General features: G+C 40.4%; 2 protein-coding genes across 3 annotated transcripts in view; one reads left to right on the forward strand and one right to left on the reverse strand.

Moving 5' to 3' along the window:
- The window catches only part of KIF15 (kinesin family member 15), a 41,810-nt gene extending 41,198 nt beyond the window's left edge, over positions 1 to 612 (reverse strand). Inside the window, exon 1 of the mRNA XM_044456334.1 lies at positions 563 to 612. Within this exon, the coding sequence (XP_044312269.1) occupies positions 563 to 594 (32 nt within the window). The 5' untranslated portion in view covers positions 595 to 612. The remainder of the gene's footprint in view (positions 1 to 562) is intronic.
- On the forward strand, positions 22 to 16,823 carry KIAA1143 (KIAA1143 ortholog). Of its 2 annotated transcripts, XM_044456365.1 has the most exons (4): positions 22 to 219; positions 9,750 to 9,906; positions 14,007 to 14,145; positions 15,969 to 16,106. In XM_044456365.1, exons 1-3 carry the CDS (start codon positions 112 to 114, stop codon positions 14,126 to 14,128), a joined length of 387 nt encoding a protein of 128 aa, XP_044312300.1. In that variant the 5' UTR covers positions 22 to 111; the 3' UTR covers positions 14,129 to 14,145; positions 15,969 to 16,106. The 2 variants fall into 2 exon arrangements, with proteins under 2 accessions (XP_044312300.1, XP_044312290.1); XM_044456355.1 differs by lacking the exon at positions 14,007 to 14,145 and having other exon boundaries at positions 15,969 to 16,823.
- Positions 16,824 to 17,569: the final 746 nt, after the last annotated feature.

The raw sequence follows: 17,569 nt of genomic DNA on the forward strand, positions 1-17,569 counted from the left end.
TTTCACGTGACATACGCGGGCTAGGAAGCGAAGGGAAAGATGGTGGGAGTGGGCGGGTGGTCAGCGTGACGTGCCGTCCTGTCGCCTCTCTAACCTGGGACAGCCGCCACCATGAGCAAAAGGAACCAAGTCTCGTACGTGAAGCCGGCCGAGCCCGCCTTCTTGAGCCGCTTCAAGGAGCGAATCGGCTACCGAGAGGGGCCTACGGTGGACACCAAGGTAGCGTCGTCAGACTCCCGCCCTTCCAGCTGCGTCGGCCCCGCCCGCTCACTTCGGAGGCTGAACGGAGGAGGAGGCGGCGGGAGGGGGCGTCGCATCACCCCCGCGCCTGCCGCGGGCGGGGGGCACGCCGGGGCGGGATCCCCCCCAGACCCGCGCAGGCGGGCGCGTTCTGGCACGACGCCTGTGCCTTGGCTGCCTCTTTTACTCAGATCAAAGATTAGTATCGAAGTCCTCCATCCTCATTACGTTATGTGCCTAACATTCATCCTGATGAAGTGTTGACGAGCTCGAACTCCTGCTTGCTTATTTGGTTCTAATAAAGGCCTTTCCCTTCTGTTACCTTTCAGTGGCTGAGATATTTGTCAGGTGCATCTTTCCCTATTACCAAGCTCAAAATCGTGCTTGCTTATTTGGTTCTAATAAAGGCCTTTCCCTTCTGTTACGATTCAGTGGCTGGGGATATTTGTCAGGAGCAGCTTTCCCCATTATGGCCTCCAATCTTCAAAAATCTTTGCTTGTTTTCTGCTTATGGTGCAGCTCATTTAAGACGTAGGAGCCTTGTCATGCAGCCACATGACAGTCATTCAAAAATGATGGGAACAGAGCTGTAATCTGGAACCTGTGCATAACTTTTGTGGATTCATTAAACTGGAGTAACCTTTGCTGCCTAGATCTGTGCATTGTTATTGTACATTTAATCAGTTCTTTGCTTCACTTACATATCTGCCCTGGTGGGAAAATTCAGGTTGTGTGTTGTTAGTTGATGATTGTTAATTTGTCTTGATTAACTGCCCTGTTTTGTGCATGTGCCCTAAAATTACTTACACTCTGCCTTAATCAAGCAGGAGTGAGCACTGTTCTCTAATTCTGTACGCATAGTCACTAATGCATAGCAGTTCTTCTCTTGGCTGTAAATATTGAAAGTATGGATAAATTATACCTTTACTGCCCTTGTTTGGAAGGTCCTCTTAGGTCAACCTTTATTATGTTTGGCAGTATCTTTTCAAATGTTTTGTTTCTGGGGTTTGTTGCAGCCCATTTCTAGTTTCTGGGTAAATGTAGCAAAGAGAATGCTTTCTTGTATCCCCAAATCTGGTACAATTATTCTTGATTACCCTTTGGCAGGGAAATCATGGATGGGTTTTGCTCATTTGATGGTCTTCCCTGCATACTTCCTTTGGGTTAAAGTCTCCCTTAGGGTCACAGTTTCTGTCATGGTAGCACCTGACATGATTGAGAGATTTTATTTTACTTTTTTTTTGGTGGGGGTATATACACAATATTTGGTTTCCTGTCTTAGGGAGCATACTAACTGGGAAGGGTCATAGCTCAGAAATAGAATACATGCTTTGTGTGTTGAAGGATGTAGGTCTAATATGTAGCATCTCCTGGCAGGATTGCAGAGAAACCTGCCTGAAAGTGTAGAAAGCTGCTGCCTGTTGGTGTACTGGGCTAGATAGACCAAGTATCTGAATCAATATTAGACTGCTTCTGTTGTTCCTATTTTTATGTGTGTGTGTGTGTATATATATATATATTTAATACTGTCCAATAGCTGAACTTTTCTGTGTGGTTTACAACCTATAAAATACAATATGAAATAGAAGCAGCAATAAAAAAACATAAAAAGCCTACCATACAACATTTAAAAACAAATTTCAAACAAATATAAAAAGCTGCAATAGCTTAAATCAGCAGCTAGCAAAGCTGTGGTATAAAGTAATAACTAATTAAATGCACTGCAGTCTTAACAGGGCACCAAAAATATATTAAAGTTGGCACCAGGCTAGCCAACTCATTATGGACTAAAGAGATCGCAAGATTCCAGTCTCAGTATGTTTTGATTCTCTTTGGGAGAAAACAGTCAAATGTATGCAAAAAATGTGCCAGGATAGTAAAATGCTCATTTCTTGGTGGCACAGTTCTAGTGCTGGTGCCTTTGAAATGTAGATTGAGAAAGTGCAGAATTGCATATTGAGCCCCAGTATATGCAGGGTTCTTCTAGCTGGAGGACTCATAATGTTAAGTGTTAAAAGGCATTGCAACATTGTAGAACTATTCTCTCTTTTCCTGCATAACTGATTTTTGTGGAAGGAAGAAATGAGGGAAAATGGAACCGGTGGGAAGACATGGGTGGATTACAAGTTTATAGAGTGAAGATGCTGCCTGGACCTCTTGTAAAATGCTGTGAATGAAGCAGGGTAGTTGCATGAGAAGAGCCTTCTCTGGAAGCAGCCAGTTGTCTGAGTGATGTGCTATGCATGCACTTAAAGGACTCACTTTGCCATCTGCTGAGCTCTACATAAAACATCAGTTCAGTTGTGTGAATTGGCCCTAAATGGAGAAATGATTAGACCCCCTAGGGTTTTGCTGAGTGAAGTGAAAATGGAAACATAGCACTTACTAGTGAGTAAATCCTGATAACGCCTTATTTAGGAACAGGAGGGGCTGTGAGCTGTTTGCAGAGTGCTAAATATGCAGAGAGGTTGGTGGGATGCTAAAGAAAGAACAGCAAAGACCAGATTGTTGAAAGGGAAGAGGTGAGAAAGAGGCAATGGGTTTTAAGAAGCAGGGAACTGAGAGAAGAGTTGTGGGATGGGGGCAGGTAGAGAAAGGAGGAGGAGAAAGTAAGGTGGAGGAATTGGAGAAACAGGATTTTGTGATATGTGTGTCACATGTCTAGAATCAAACAGCAGAGGGAGCACTAGCTAAACGGACTTAATGTTTTTGTTAATGTAACACTTTGCAGGATTAATGGTTGCTGTGACCAATGATAGTGTGCATGATAGAAGAAATTATAGGGCCAGTGGTCTCAGGCCCATCCTTCCTGGCTACCTCTGTTTCAGCAGACAGTATTGTTGGGAAGCAACGATACACGCAATGCACAGCCAAAATTGCTCACATTTCAGTTGTTGAGCTTGATGCTGTTGCTGCCCATAGAGTCATAGAATCATAGAACAGTAGAGTTGGAAGGGGCCAGGAAGGCCATCGGGCCCAACCTCCTGCTCTTGCAGGTCACCAATTAACACCATCCTATTCAGAATGCTGTCAAATTTCTTCTTGAATGTCTTTATCATGGGAGAGCCTGTGACTTCTCCAGGCAACTGGTTCCATTGCTCTGGCAGTGAGAAAACTTCATACCTAGCCTGAATCTGGGTTGTTGAGAGATAATTTATTCTGTGTCCTATGCTCTGGGATCAACAAGAAGAGATCTTGACCTTCCTCTTTGTGACAACCTAGAGGGATGCAGGTGCATTGGTTTGTTGCATTAGAAGCATTGCATTTTGTTAGGGTCAAATGATGTGGGCATGTTTCTTATAGCCATGTTCACCTGTTTGGCTATAAAGTGGAGGTGCAGCTTAATTTTATTTAAAAGGGCATGTGAAAAGAGGAACAAAACCTTCCCCATTCCTTAGCTTTACCTTTTATTACTGGGTTGCTTTCAGTGTTTTTCCAAAATATAACATTTTGTTATATATTCCATTATAAACTAATAATAGTTGTTAGCCTACATAATGCTCAATAGTTGGGGAATGAGCCTCTATGTGTATATGTGATTATCTGACTATTTCAAAACTCTTGGGGTTAGGTGAGAAATAATGTTAATTATATTAATACAATTAATGCACAAGTTTCAACAAAGGAAATAGCTGGTATGTCAGTGGAACTGCTGTTTACATGATTAAACTTTACCTTTATATAGTTAACATCACCTTTGCTCTGGTTCTTAATCTGTGACCCAGCAGAAGATAGTAAGTGGAGTGCAAATCTTCACTCAGCTGTGACTTCAAATAAGGCCTGGCTGTGTTTGGATCTTGCAGTAAACTGTTGGATGATCTCTCTCTGGGCTTGTTCCCTCTCCTCCTCTGCTACAGCTTGGAGGAGGACTCTGGAAGGTTTTACTTCTGTTTATGAATATCCATGACATGCCAAGTTGTCTAGACCTGACAAAAAGGTGGTTAGCTTGAACTATGCCTTGATTGAAATAAGACAATAAAGCTGGCTTGTTTCAACAAACCATAATTATGATTAATTGAAATTTAGAGTTGAATGTATTAATTTCATCCTTAAAACATGACACCTGAGTGTAAGGGTGTATCTGTGCTGAGTATAACTTCTTGTTCCCTTAGCTGATACAAATGTATTTGTCAAATTGATGTTAGCTTTTAACAAGTGAGCGTGCAATTAATAATACCTCATTGAATCTATAACAGGTGAGGCTGTGGTGGTTGTAAAATCAGTGCTTGACTCTTCACAATAAATAGGAGGAGGGCTAACAAACTGACGTTCAGACCAATGTGGGGTGTTGGTTCTCACTAGATGGAGAGTGTTCAACCTGTTCTGGGTGAGGGTGTGACAAACCTGCCCTTGAAAGGGCAGGTTTGTAGCTTGTGGGCTCTCTGAAAGTCATCTCTCACTTGAGACTTACAATGGCCTTAGCCACATGGAGTGCCTTCTACCAGGCTTGGATGGTTTTCTAGGTATGCCAGTATTAGAACAGAGATAGCCTGGTTTCAGTAATCTGTGTACTGGTACCCTCCAAGTTAGATCAGAATGTAAGGAAAGTCATGCTGGATCAGACGACAGTCTAACAAGTCCTGCACTCCTTTCCTGCAGTGGCCAACCAGCTGTCCACAGGGTCCTTCAAGCAGGTTACAAGAGTTCCATCTGCCCAGACTCTTCAGCAACTGATGCATGCAGGCATACTGCCCATAATAAGCAAGGTAGCTCATAGCCAACAAGGCTAGTAGTCATTGATAGCCTTTTCCTTTATGAATTTGTCCAATCCCTTTTAAAAGCTATCCAACTGGTGCCCATCACTACTTCCTGTATGAAAGGAAGTATGAAAAAGTACTTCCTTTTATCCATCTTAAATCTTCCACCAGTCAGCTCTATGAAATGTCCCGGGTTTTAATATTATGGAAGAGTGAGTAATCCCTCCCTCTCCAGTTTCTTGACACTGTGCATAATTTTTTGCATTTTCCCCACTTGTCATTTTTCTAAGCTAATCAATCCCAGTTGTTGTAGCTATTCTTCATAGGGAAATTGTTCCAATGCCTTGATATTTTTTGTTGTCCTTCTCTGTACTTTTTCCAACAAAATAATGCCTTTTTTTCAGATAAGGTGACCAGAACTATACAAAGTATTCTAAGTGTGGTCACACTAAAGATTTTTATAAGGGGAATAATATCTAGGCAGTTTTATTTTCACTTCCTTTCCTAACATGATGTTTGGCTTTTTCATAGCAGCTGCACACTAGGTTGACAGTTTTGTTGAGCTGCCCACCATAACCTCAAGATTCCTTTCTCTCAGCTTGGAAAGATGCACTCTGCAATGCAGTCTATGTGGGACTGCCCTTGAAGACCATCCAGATGTTTGAAGACTGTCCAGTTGCCACACTGTGCAAGATGTGGCAACCAGACTAATAACTGGGACCAGAAGTTCTGAACATGTAAAACCATTCTGGCCTCTGTGTATTGGCTGCTCATACGCCTCTGAGCCCAACTCAAGGTGCTGGTTTTAATATAGAAAGCCTTACATGGCTTGTAATCTCAATACCTGATGGATCACCTCTCTTAGCCCAAAACTGCCCTCTTCTCCCAGGCATTTAACATTTAATACCATTTAACAAGTGTAGTGTTGCATTAAAAATATTTTTAACTTTGCATACCAAAAATTTTAGCTTTTTGTTGTATTATAGTATGTGTTGTTATAAAGTGTTGTAAACTGCCCCAAGAGCTTTAGTTATTGGGCAGTATATCAGTGAAATTAATAATCACTGTAATAGTAGTCCTATGAGGATGCCCGTAAATTCCTGAACCTGGAGGCTTATGGGCATCCAATAGAAAGAGGGAGGAGCGGTGGGGTGATCTTCACTCCCATTTTCACCAGACAGCTTGTTTTCTATTCCTGTCTCTTCCCTTCCCCATCCCTTGAAATCCCTCCCTCTGGCAGCAAGGTTACTTTCCTGTCCTTAGAGGACTGCCAGTGCTGTTCTTTCCACTCTGGCCAGAAGGGGGCAGGGGTTTGGAGCTCTAATTCTCAGCTCTGAGATTGTCTGGGATCACCGGATTATTCCTTAAATTGTACTATAAACAGTTGATTCAGATTGAGTTAGCAAACTCCTATATCCCCTGATTCCTGTTTAACCCTGCATTTTATCATGAAGTTCTGGACTACACTGTATTGGAATCAGAGCCATTTGTTGTGATAGCCTGAGAATGTTTGGTCAGTCTTCCAAAGATGCTTCGGAACTAAATCATGAGAGGATGACTGCAACTAATTCACCAATTATGCAATTAGATTGGTTGCATTTGTGAATATCTGGGATTGCCAGACCACAATTCGGAGAGCAATCTCACTTGTCCTAAAATACTTTTCATAGCAATTATTGACTGAAAAATATAAGATTTCTTCTTTAAGGGAAGAAATCTGGTTTATGGCAATAAAAAAGCATAAGGTTTGGGTTATTTAAAATGATTTCCAGCTTACTTGTCTCCTGGTATTTATTCTGTTCCTTGTGACGTTTTTCAAATGTCTTTTCATAGCCATGAGGTTAAGAAGGTGTGGTTTTTACATGCTGTTGTTTTTGTAAGTGGAAACTGTATTTTGCAGGAGTCTAATAATATCCTGTGGGCTGTTTAAAAAAAGGGAAAAGAAAGAAAAAAAGCATGTTGGAGGCTACATGTTCTCATCTCTCTCATTCACCATTGGTTTTAGCCTGTTCAGCTGACCAGATCTGGGCACATTGGCCTTGTGGAGGGGGATAGTTCCCAGCACCTACGCATGAACAAACTGTATATGCATCGGCTCTTCCTGCATAGTCTGGACTGGCATTTATGCAGGATACAGATTATGCTGAGGATCCTGTGCATATAATCACTGTACAGAGAATTGGATGTAAAGGTTCAGCCCTGGGTGAGCATATAATGTCTACATTTGGCCTGAACAGGGCTGTTGATAAAGTTTGTTGAATCTTATTTCTTGGAGATTTCTTAGGTATTTTTGCTATAGTATATTCTGTCTCCAAGTAGGAAAGCTTGAGTTATTCCAGGAGTGGGAAGCAACAGTAAAATTAAAATTTGAGGAATCTCCTGGGGACAGCATTCCAGTGATGAGTGGGCTAGGGCTAACGGACCCCAAAATACTAGCATATTGTAGCTTGTAACTTTTACTTCCAATATGTAAGGCTTAGAAGAGGCATTTCAAAACTGCACAGAAGCCTGGAAAGCATCAAATCATCAGTGGTTGAAGAGAAGTGGTAGAGACATCTGGTGAGCCCTGGAGGACAAGGTTTGGGCCACAGGCCTGGGGTTGGCTACCCTTGGATTAGGCAAGAATCACACCAAATTATGGCTGCCTGCATAGCTATGCATCAAGCTAGCATGTTAAGTCAGCCTTGCTGAGCTGGAACGGTGTGGGCCTGTAGCTGGATGGGTGACCACATGTGGAAGTCAAGCAGGGGGTTGGCCTCGGTGTCCGTACAGGCCCCTTCCAACTCTACTATTTTATTCTAGTTAACAATTTGTGAAAAGGGAAAAACAACACATGAGAAAGGGGAGAAAGAAGCATCTTTCCATTTGTTCTTAGTAGCAACACCTCTCTTGACAGTTTTATTTAGTGTGATGGAAAACAATTTGTATTTCTGTATTTCATGTCATGGTGGTTGGATTGCCTTTCTATTCTGCTTGCCCTGAATAGGGATGCAAGAAATGAGAAGCAGTACAAACCTTTACATTGGGTTGTTTTTCCTAAATAAAAAGCTATGTTGTATTTTAGATGCAAGCTGACTAATTAGTAGTTGCACTTTATAGGAAACTGCAAGTATTTGAATTGTTTTATAAATGTAGCTGCCTTTAAATATAACATATTCCCAGATGTAGAATGAATTCTAGAAGGATTGCATCTGGCTGGTAATTAAAACTGTGTCAAATGTATGATTTTTTGACTGTTCAGCTATAAGCACAAGATTACACACTTTAAGTTGAATCCACCTGTAGTACAGTATTACAATATCCTGTACCTGTAGTACCTGTAGTACAATGTACAGTAGACTCATTGAAATCTATGGGACTTAGGCTAGTGATGACTTTCAGTGGACCTACCGTAAGTATGATTAACCTTTGTCTACTGTTTGTCAGTTAATGCTGCAATCCAAAACATACTTACTTGGAAATAAATTGCATTAATACCCATCAGACGTTCTAGGGAAATTGGTTAGGGTTAGACAGTTAAAGGGGTTGCACAAATGTTTCAAAGTGCCTTAAGCTGCAATCTTATACTGAGCATAAGATTGCAAGCTAAAGTTCTTTGAACCATTTATTAATATAAACATTTCCTCTGAGTTAGCCATTGAACTCACAGACTGGCTTCTCGGCAGCCACTTGTAGGATTGTGCTGTCTTTATTATATTTGATCTCAGCAAATCCAGTGAAGCAGAAGTGACAAACTACTGCTTCTGATACAGATTCACTGTGCTTTCCATTGAGCAATTTGAAAAATTGTATTTAGCTGTATCTAACTTTTTTGTTGTCCAAAATGTGAACAAAACCTGAAACTGCTTTCTTGAATAAATAGACTGGTTCCAAGCAGTTAGACTGACTGTACATTATAGTCATTAAGATGGTGGGTTCAGCCATGGGCAGATTTTCTGATGTGCAGGCTAGACTCTTGCCTTCAGAAACAGAGGCTATCCCATTAGCCTTGGCTTTTACATCCCCACAAAAATAATTCCTTCACTCTTGCTAGAGTTTTCCTATGTACCACTTAAATGTAAACCAGATGCTCCCTGCATCCTACACTAAGCTCTAGGATCCAAGACTACAAAGTAGGGCATGTGACTTATTTTTTTATTTTTCTTTGGAATTTGGTGTGTGTGTATAATAGTTGCCTTCTGTGTCTGTTCCCCCACCCCATGTTTCTCATTTTTCCTAAACAAACTTGTTATATTTCGACATTCAGATGCATTGTCTCCTGAAAGTCTGTATGCTTACATGTATTAAGTTGTTTTAAGATTTTTGAAAACATTTGGATAAGTTCTTTGTTTCTGGGGTGGGGAAAGAAAGTCCAAAGAACCTTTCTTTTCTCTTAGGTGTGGGCTAAAGTGGAACTTGAGTACAAGGGCAACTAATATTAGACTGCATTGATCGTTGCTGTTGGAAAGCTTCATTTTCCTTCTGTTAACAAGGTGTTGTTTCCTTACTGGGCACAGCACATGATTAAGTACTCATTTTGCCCCAAACGAGAGCTCCCTGAAGCCAGGTTCAATGAGATGTGGAATTGGGCGATATAGCTCTTCTTTGAATGTGCACATCCTCTTTGCATATAGAAGATTAGGAGAATTGTTTCAGCCCAGCCTTTCTTCTGAAATTTTCTAATTTTATGCTCTGTTGAGTTTGACAATTTAAGTTCTTTTCCTTAGTTAAAACAAACCAGTCAGATACTAATATAGGGCTATTAACCATCTTATTTAAAGATTATTTCTGGGATGACCATCTTACTGGCTTGACTCTTCCTATTTCTTCTAGAGAGAGCAGCTCCCAGCTCCTGGTGATGATGATGATGATGATAGGAGTGACAAGGAGGATGAACAGCCAGAGGTGGTCGTATTGAAAAAGGGGGATCTGACTGCAGAAGAAGTGATGAAGATCAAAAAGGAGATTAAAGAGAGTTCCAAAGACACAGGTACATTTTCAAATGCTAATTTACTCCCCAAGGTGGCTGGTGTACAAAGAGAAAGAGGTGGGGAGTGAACACGGTCATATTTTCTTAAGAGGTCCCATCTAGGACATTGTGTTCCTTATGAGGGAAAATGACTAAGTAAGGCAGCCTCCTGCTTTGTCAGTGACTTTGGGCAAAAGACCTATCGGCTTTTTGCTTGCCTGTCTTTCTTATCCCATCTCTTCTCAATGCAGGGCGCTTCCCTTATTGCCATCACATCCCACTCATTCCTTTGGCTGCCATTGCATGGGCTGCCTTTCTCCCATTGATGTTGCAGGTGCTGCCAGTGGAGAAATCCGCAGACGATTTCTGTGCACGCTCTTTCTTCTTCCCACCCCTTTAGGCACAAGCAGTGGAATGGGCATGGGTGGTCACTAACAGAAAGAGTGATGGATGGGAAAAGGCACTGGGAGAGGCAAACATGCAAATGTTCTGATTCTGACTAAGATAGCTCATTGTATCAGGATATATAACACGATAGATATATAGCAAAGAAGGTACACAGCAATCAAGAACTGAGTCATACCTCTGTTTGGCCCACTTTTGTCATCTTTTGAGCCACACCTTTGTGCCACCCAAGAGAACTGTAGTCAAAATCTTGACGGTGCAATCCATACACATATTTAGACAGAAAAAACATCCTACAGCTCACATCACTCCCCTGTCAGCATACCAAACTTATGGATGCTGCAAGTTGGAGGACTTTTTTCAGTCTACACATGCATAGAATTGCCTCCTTAAATAATATTTTCTTTTAGCATGAATTTACTGGTGGGAGCTAAACTAGTTTCTAAAAATAAATACGCAGATATATGTTCACGCACATTTTTCAAGCTTCCATTTGAATGCTAGAGAGAATTAGTGTCCTGTCAAAGGTATTTTTACCAGATAAAATTTCATAGAAGCAGAAAATGGTAATAGGTGTGTAATGCCTTTTTCATGTATTCATTATAATCTCTGGAATTGATTTTTCTGCTGCTTTTCTGGTGCATCTGGCCTCTAGGACTTTGTAATGTATGCACAAGTCCAAAATCTTGGCAGCAAGTGTCCTTACTCATTCAAACGGTAACATAATTCTGGTCTTGTTCAATTTGTACAATTTGCTTCCTTTCTTCCCCTGTCATCCCTCTCTGGTTTGTTTTGTGGGCTTTTTAAAAAGCTATATGCCACATACTATATGCCAGGACATCAGAGTATGCTTTTTATGTCCCAAAGTGCTGCTCTGGCACTTTAAGAGGTTATGCTGATGTTTAGCTGATAGTCAGATTTGGTGAGTTGCAATTATTTTCATAACCTTGTATACAACTTGACTTTCAACTCTCAGGAAAAATAGACTGGTTGTCAGTTCTCCTTATTTCAACAACTGTTGATGTTTTTAATTTTAGATACCTTTAGGTAGATGAGGGAAGTGGTTTAAGAACTGAGGGAAGCCATGTCAGTAGAAACATTGGTGTGAAATCATTCGAAAAGTGTGGCTAGATATCCATGTGCTGGTGATACAGGCAAAAGGCAAAAAATGATAGAGTGAAGGTTGCCACCATGAGCTCACAATCATGCATGGCTTGATTTCTTCCTTCTGAAATAACTACTTGTTATGTAAAAAGCAAAACAAGCCCAATATGCAGCAGCTGTTGTTTGTATGGTGCTTTCTCGTAAAAGTGAAATATTGAATTGTTTCTCCAGTCTGTGTTTTCTGGAATCAGAGTATTGTATAAGCTTCATCCCCTTTGCAATCTCTCAGCTTCCATATTTGAAAACCCAGCTAGAAGGGCAGCTTCTCACTAGGTTTTTCATTCATACCCTTAAAATACAATGTGTATGTGTGTGCATATAACAGATGCATGTTTTCTATACCAGTACATGCTCCAGGGAGCCAATATTGACTGTGAGTCTCTGCATATCTGCATGGGGTAAAATGTTATAGTTACATCTGGCCCTTAATAGGTTTTTGGTTTTATAAACAAAAAATGCATATGGGTAAAATCCAGAGTAAATCCTGCTTAAAGTGACCCTGTTGAAATGACTTGCACTTGAGTTAGTTATTTCTGTGAGTAATCACTAACTTAAGTTCATTTCATCTCATCAGGTCTACTTTAAGTAGGATTTATGTTGAATTTTGCTCCATCTCCTTTGTGTGAAAATGCCACGTATACAAAATAACAAAACTGGGGAAAAATTATCTCTGTGTATAACTCTTTTCTTCATATATTATTTTAAAACATGGCTTTATTGAAATTCCTTTTGAAATACCTTTCTTCATCATTAAAATGGAGATTTCCTAAACATTTTGAATGATTCTATCTAGAACCCAGAGTTATTTTATGTATCATCTGTTATTTATGTTTTTGCCAATGAAGGACAACTACAAGAGGTGTTTCCACCCAACTCCTGAACTCTTCACTAAAAAGCAACTGGGAGATCCGATGGGAGAATTTCCATTTTGAAGGGGACATGTACCACTCCTCCACCCCAATTTTCAGTTTTAAAAAATCTATTTTTATTCTATCCCCAATTGTTTGTGTGTTTTGTTTTTAACTCAAAGTCATTTGAACATTAGTTTGGTAGTTCTGTGGACACCTTCCAAAAGATAAGCCCTGAGGAAAGTGTGAGAGTATACACATGGAATCACCACTGGGCATGGGTAAGTGTAGGCCTCTGATTTAAGACCATCTGGAGCCCAGCTTAGTGATAGATGATCATCTGAGCATGCCCACACATCTTCATGCAGTGAAGGCCCCAGTGCAATTTCTTCGGGCTTTCTTTACTTTTACTGACCTACTCATGTTACAGTTCCAGTGTTGTTATTACTGTGTTTTATTATACTATGAACTAAAATTAGCTTCTTTCTTGGAAGAAACCCCTAACCATTGAGTTCAATGTCATTTACAGCTGCGGGCTGACTTTCTCTAACAATTTTCCCTTCCAAATGCTGGCATTGGCTTTTGTCAAGTTTCAAACACAGTGTTTGTTTCATTTATAAATTCCTCCCTGTACTTTTCAAGGGTAGGTAGCTCATCAGTTTCTGGAGGTCACTGGCCCAAGCATAGGATGCAGTAGAAATTCATCATTCTCCATGTGATTGAGAAAGGGTGTGAGGTATTTTGTTCCTGCCTGAAGGAAAGGTATCTTTTTCTGCAATCACAAATCAAAGTTGCATTCCTTCATCATGTTTGCTGAGCTGATTTAGGAGCCTGCCTTTTCTTGTTCATTCTTTTGGCAAACTGCTTGCATAAGACTTTACCTGTAGGAATAAGTTGACTTATTCCTTTGCTCTCCACTACTGACAATGTGAAGTGAGTCAAGGGCTCCCCAAAATTGGTTGGTGTTTCTGACTGAAAGGTCTCCATGACTCAGCATCTTCTTTCCTGGCCTCTGACTGCTGGCAGCTGTTTTTCTTTGTAGGGAAATGTAAGAGCCCAGTTATGAGGAATGTTTCATTAAAGATGTTTAGAACCACTCTTGGACTAGCTCTTCTTGTTTCTAGATCATCTCTTAGTGCTGCTTTAATAAACATAATATTGTACAGCTGATGTGAAATGTCATCATCCAAAGTGATGCATAACCCTTTCAGTCATTGAAGCCCAGCTGTTCTTGTATCTTCTCTGCCCACGAGCTTTGTTTCTTTTGAATCACCTTTCTAATCCTCACCTGCTCTTCCTATCTCTCATGCTGCAAACCACCCGCTTCCTGGTAGCACTGGGAGAATCATTGCTTCCTCCTTGCACCAGCTATTAATTTTGTTGGAAGCAGTGATAGCTTCAAAGGGTGTGCATGTGGTGGGGAGGCTGGGCTGAAATGTGAGCAGGAGGCTGCTGTGGAAAACATAGGACTTTGGATGGGAAGGCAAAGAGAAGTAACACCAGGTCAGTTTGGCTTCCTGCTCTGCAGTAGAAAGGCAATGGCACAGAGCAGTAATGTGGAGCAGTCTGTTGGCTTTGCTGAGGTCTGAATTTTGAATTCGTAGAAACTTTAGCTGCATTAAGCAAATGGAATTGGAAAAAAAATGTCACTATCACGACTGGACTATGCTCTTCATCAACCTTCTCCAACCTGATGTTTTTCAGATACATTAGATTCTGGGAGTTGTAGTACAAGCCATTTAGAAGCACCTGTTTGGAGAAGGCTGTGCTTCAGTATTCTTCCGACATTGTTCATATTTAATCTGCCATTGCACTGCATTTCTTGACAGTCTTGATGAAAAAGGTACCATTTTCCATCACAGCTGTGGGTTTATTATAAATCTCAAGATAATGACAGTGTAAGGGCACAGAGTAAGTTATTAAATAAGGATCAATCAACCACAGTGTTTTTGGCAAGTTTCTATTACAAAATTGATTTTTAAAACATTGTTACTTAGTTAAGAAAAATGTGTTGCCCAGGAGAAGCTTAGATTCTTTAATGTTCTGTCATCTATAAATCATCTAAATTGCAAGATGTTTCAGCATGAGGCTTTCCTTGTGATTCATGACATTAGCTTTCATATCAAGCAAAACAGTTTTGAGATGCTTCAATCTTGCAGCGAATCTTCTTCTCCAGTACTGCTAGACTCAAGAGTTTATCTCCATAACTTCCCCAAGCAAATCTGTAACATACATTAGCTTCACATCTTATTATGATGACCTTATGTACTAGAGCTGCAATCCATCACTCACTGTTTAGCTTACAACACCATGTATTTCAATGCAGAGCCATTTAAATGAATAGCAGCTATGCAAGAATACTTGGTGGATCGTGTTCATTGTTGCTATGTGGTGCCTGTTTTAGATGTCCTAACTAAACTGATTTGGCTTTTGTAAACAGGCCTTAGATTGTACCCTCTATTCTCTCTTCATGTACTCAGATTCCTTCCATTCTTTCATGCCTTATGGTAACCATAACTTGCCATGAGATCTAAAACAGATCAGCTTCATTTTATTGCAGGCCAAAAGGGGCTTATTTGGTTTTCTAGTTCAGTGTGGTACTAAACTGCAGTGTGTGGTGACCATGGTTTGCCTGATTTGGGCATCACTGCATATTATAGTTACAATAGAGCAGGAAGTGAGGAATGCAGTTGGCAAGCAGAAGCAGGAATGGAAGAAGGAAGAGACAGTTTGGCTGTGACATTAGAATTGGGCCATTGTGACAAGCAGAATGTAGCATTCTAGGAATTGGTAAGAAACACTAAATAACTGAAATTAAGGTTTATATCCTAGCAAAATAAGGAAACTATCCAGTTCAAGGACATTTTTTGTTTCATATTTATTTAACTTACAGTATTCAAGTTACTGTATGCTTAGCTGATACATTTAGATTTCAAAATACTTTGCAACTTTTGTCCATTTTTTTTAAAATGGTGACATCAAATTTTCTTCCACCATTGCACACTTGGGAATCTGGTGACCAGGGCATGCATTTGTGAAATTGTAGAAATATTGCAATGGGAACAAATAATGGAGACAACTTGACCTAATTATGACTTTCAATGTATTACAGTAAAGTCAGGTAGTCGCAGTGATGGCTTTACAGTAAGGTAACATGTAGACGGATTAATACTTCCTACTTAAGCTGCTTTTATACCAAGTCATACCTTGGTATAGCTCAATGCTCTCTACACTGACAGGCTGCAGTTCTTGAGGGTTTTAAGCAGGAGTCTTGAGTTGTTGATGATTGAACCTAGGATATTTTTGTGTGCAGAGCTTGTTTTGTGCACTGAATTGTGGTCTTCCCAGGATATTTATGTATTGATATTGCATTTATATATTGTGTTTTCCACCAAGGAGCCCAAGGCAAGGGCCATGTTCCTCCTCCTCCTCCATTTTATCATTCTGGTAACCTGTGAAATAAGTTAGGCTGAGAGTCTGGAACTGGCCCAAAATCACCCAGTGAGCTCCCTGGCTGAGTGGGGGATAGCATTCGGACCTTGAGTCCCTGTCCAACACTCTAACCAAAATGCCACACTGACATTCTAGAGTTATCTTCCAGGACTACTATATGTTGGGGAAAAGATACGTGGGAAAGTGATTTGGATTTTTGGATTTTGCTCTTAGATGCTGATCCTGGAGATGGGAAGATAGTGTTCCGGAAACCTTCAAAGCGGTTGTCAGATGAGAAGTATTCTGGTTTGACGGCCACATCAAGTAAGAAGAAAAAAGAGACAAAGAGAAATTCTCCAGCCTCCCAGAATACAACTAAGCAAGTGAAAAATAGCAGCTTGCTTTCATTTGATGAAGAAGAAAGTGATGATTAGGAATAGTGTACATTTAGGTACAGTTTTACTGAGAGGCAAAAAGTCAGATGGAGTGCAACATGACAGCAGAAACACAGAGTTTAACTCCTAAAACTTTTAAAATCCACATCTGTAGTTGTGCAATGAAAGTTTGAACAAAAGCTTGTCAAAAATAAAATTCTTGCAATTATATTTTTAATATCTGTATAGCTGGCAGAGTGCATTAAATTTATTTGCCAACGATTTCATTCTTTTTATATCACCAAGAACTTATTTACTAAAGTTGTATCTATACATACATTTCTGCCTATTTATACCTGGTTTCCCTAACATAGGAGTATAAATTCTGCCTGCCATGGACTGAAAATGTAAAATGTTACTCTGGCAAAGTTTTCTGTTGCATCTCAAAAGACAGAAAGAATTGCTGGGATTGTGATCACACTGAGTATATTGATTTCAAAAGAGAAACCCCTGCTGCAGAGTTTCCTTTGGTGGAAAAATGTTTGGAAGTTCAGTGTGTTCTGTAACCAAGAATGGATTGTGTGTTGCTACAAAACATGTAGCAGGATTAACAATGTAAAGCTTCATCAAGGAGCTGATCTGAAGTTGCTGTGTGCAACAGCTGTTTTTAGTATAGCTGATATTTTAATGCCATGATTAAATGACTGTGAAATTATTTTCTGTTTATTTTGCTTTTCATCTTCTGTTCTCCAGAAAATTAAAAATGATTTTCTCAGTCTTAAACTTTCTTAATGGTATTTCTCCTCATATTATTATAAATGACTATCCTTTAATCTAGAACATTACAGAGACCCCAAACATATGGATGTTGGAAAAAGCCTCAATGAATGGATTACCCAGTCTTACACTGGGCCCTAAGAAAGGATATCCTGTTTCCAAAGCATTCAAGGCAGATGCTTATCTACTCAGCTCCCTTTGTGAGGTGGAGGGCTGCCTGCCCCACTTCTTTCTTGCATGACCTAATGCCATCCCTGATAGCTGGGTGCACAAACTGTGGTTATGTTATTGAATTTAACTAAATGAGATTGTGAACTACTCAGCATGAGGAAGATCAAAGAGGTCCCTGTTCAGAAAGGAAACACAGGCTCTTTCTCAAACTTATTTTACCATTCCAAAGGGATATAGATTTAACATTGTCCACTTATAAACCTGGGGGGGGGGGCTCCTCCTTCCAGGCGGAGGAGTCCTGGCCCCAACAGAAGGCATTGTGCAGCTATCCTGTTTTTCGTACTCAATTTTCTACCAGAAGAAAAAAATGCAGAAGTGTTGGGGAAACATGGGAGGGAGACTGCATCAAGCCACCCTGAGAATAAATGGTAGTGAGTTGGTGGCTTGTTTGGACATTCAGCAGCTTTGACTTTCTTCTCCCTCCTGCCCATCTCTGACACTCACCCCAGGTGC

Source organism: Varanus komodoensis, unplaced genomic scaffold (genome assembly GCF_004798865.1).
Source record: "Varanus komodoensis strain SLA01 unplaced genomic scaffold, ASM479886v1 scaffold10, whole genome shotgun sequence".
NCBI lineage: Eukaryota > Metazoa > Chordata > Lepidosauria > Squamata > Varanidae > Varanus > Varanus komodoensis.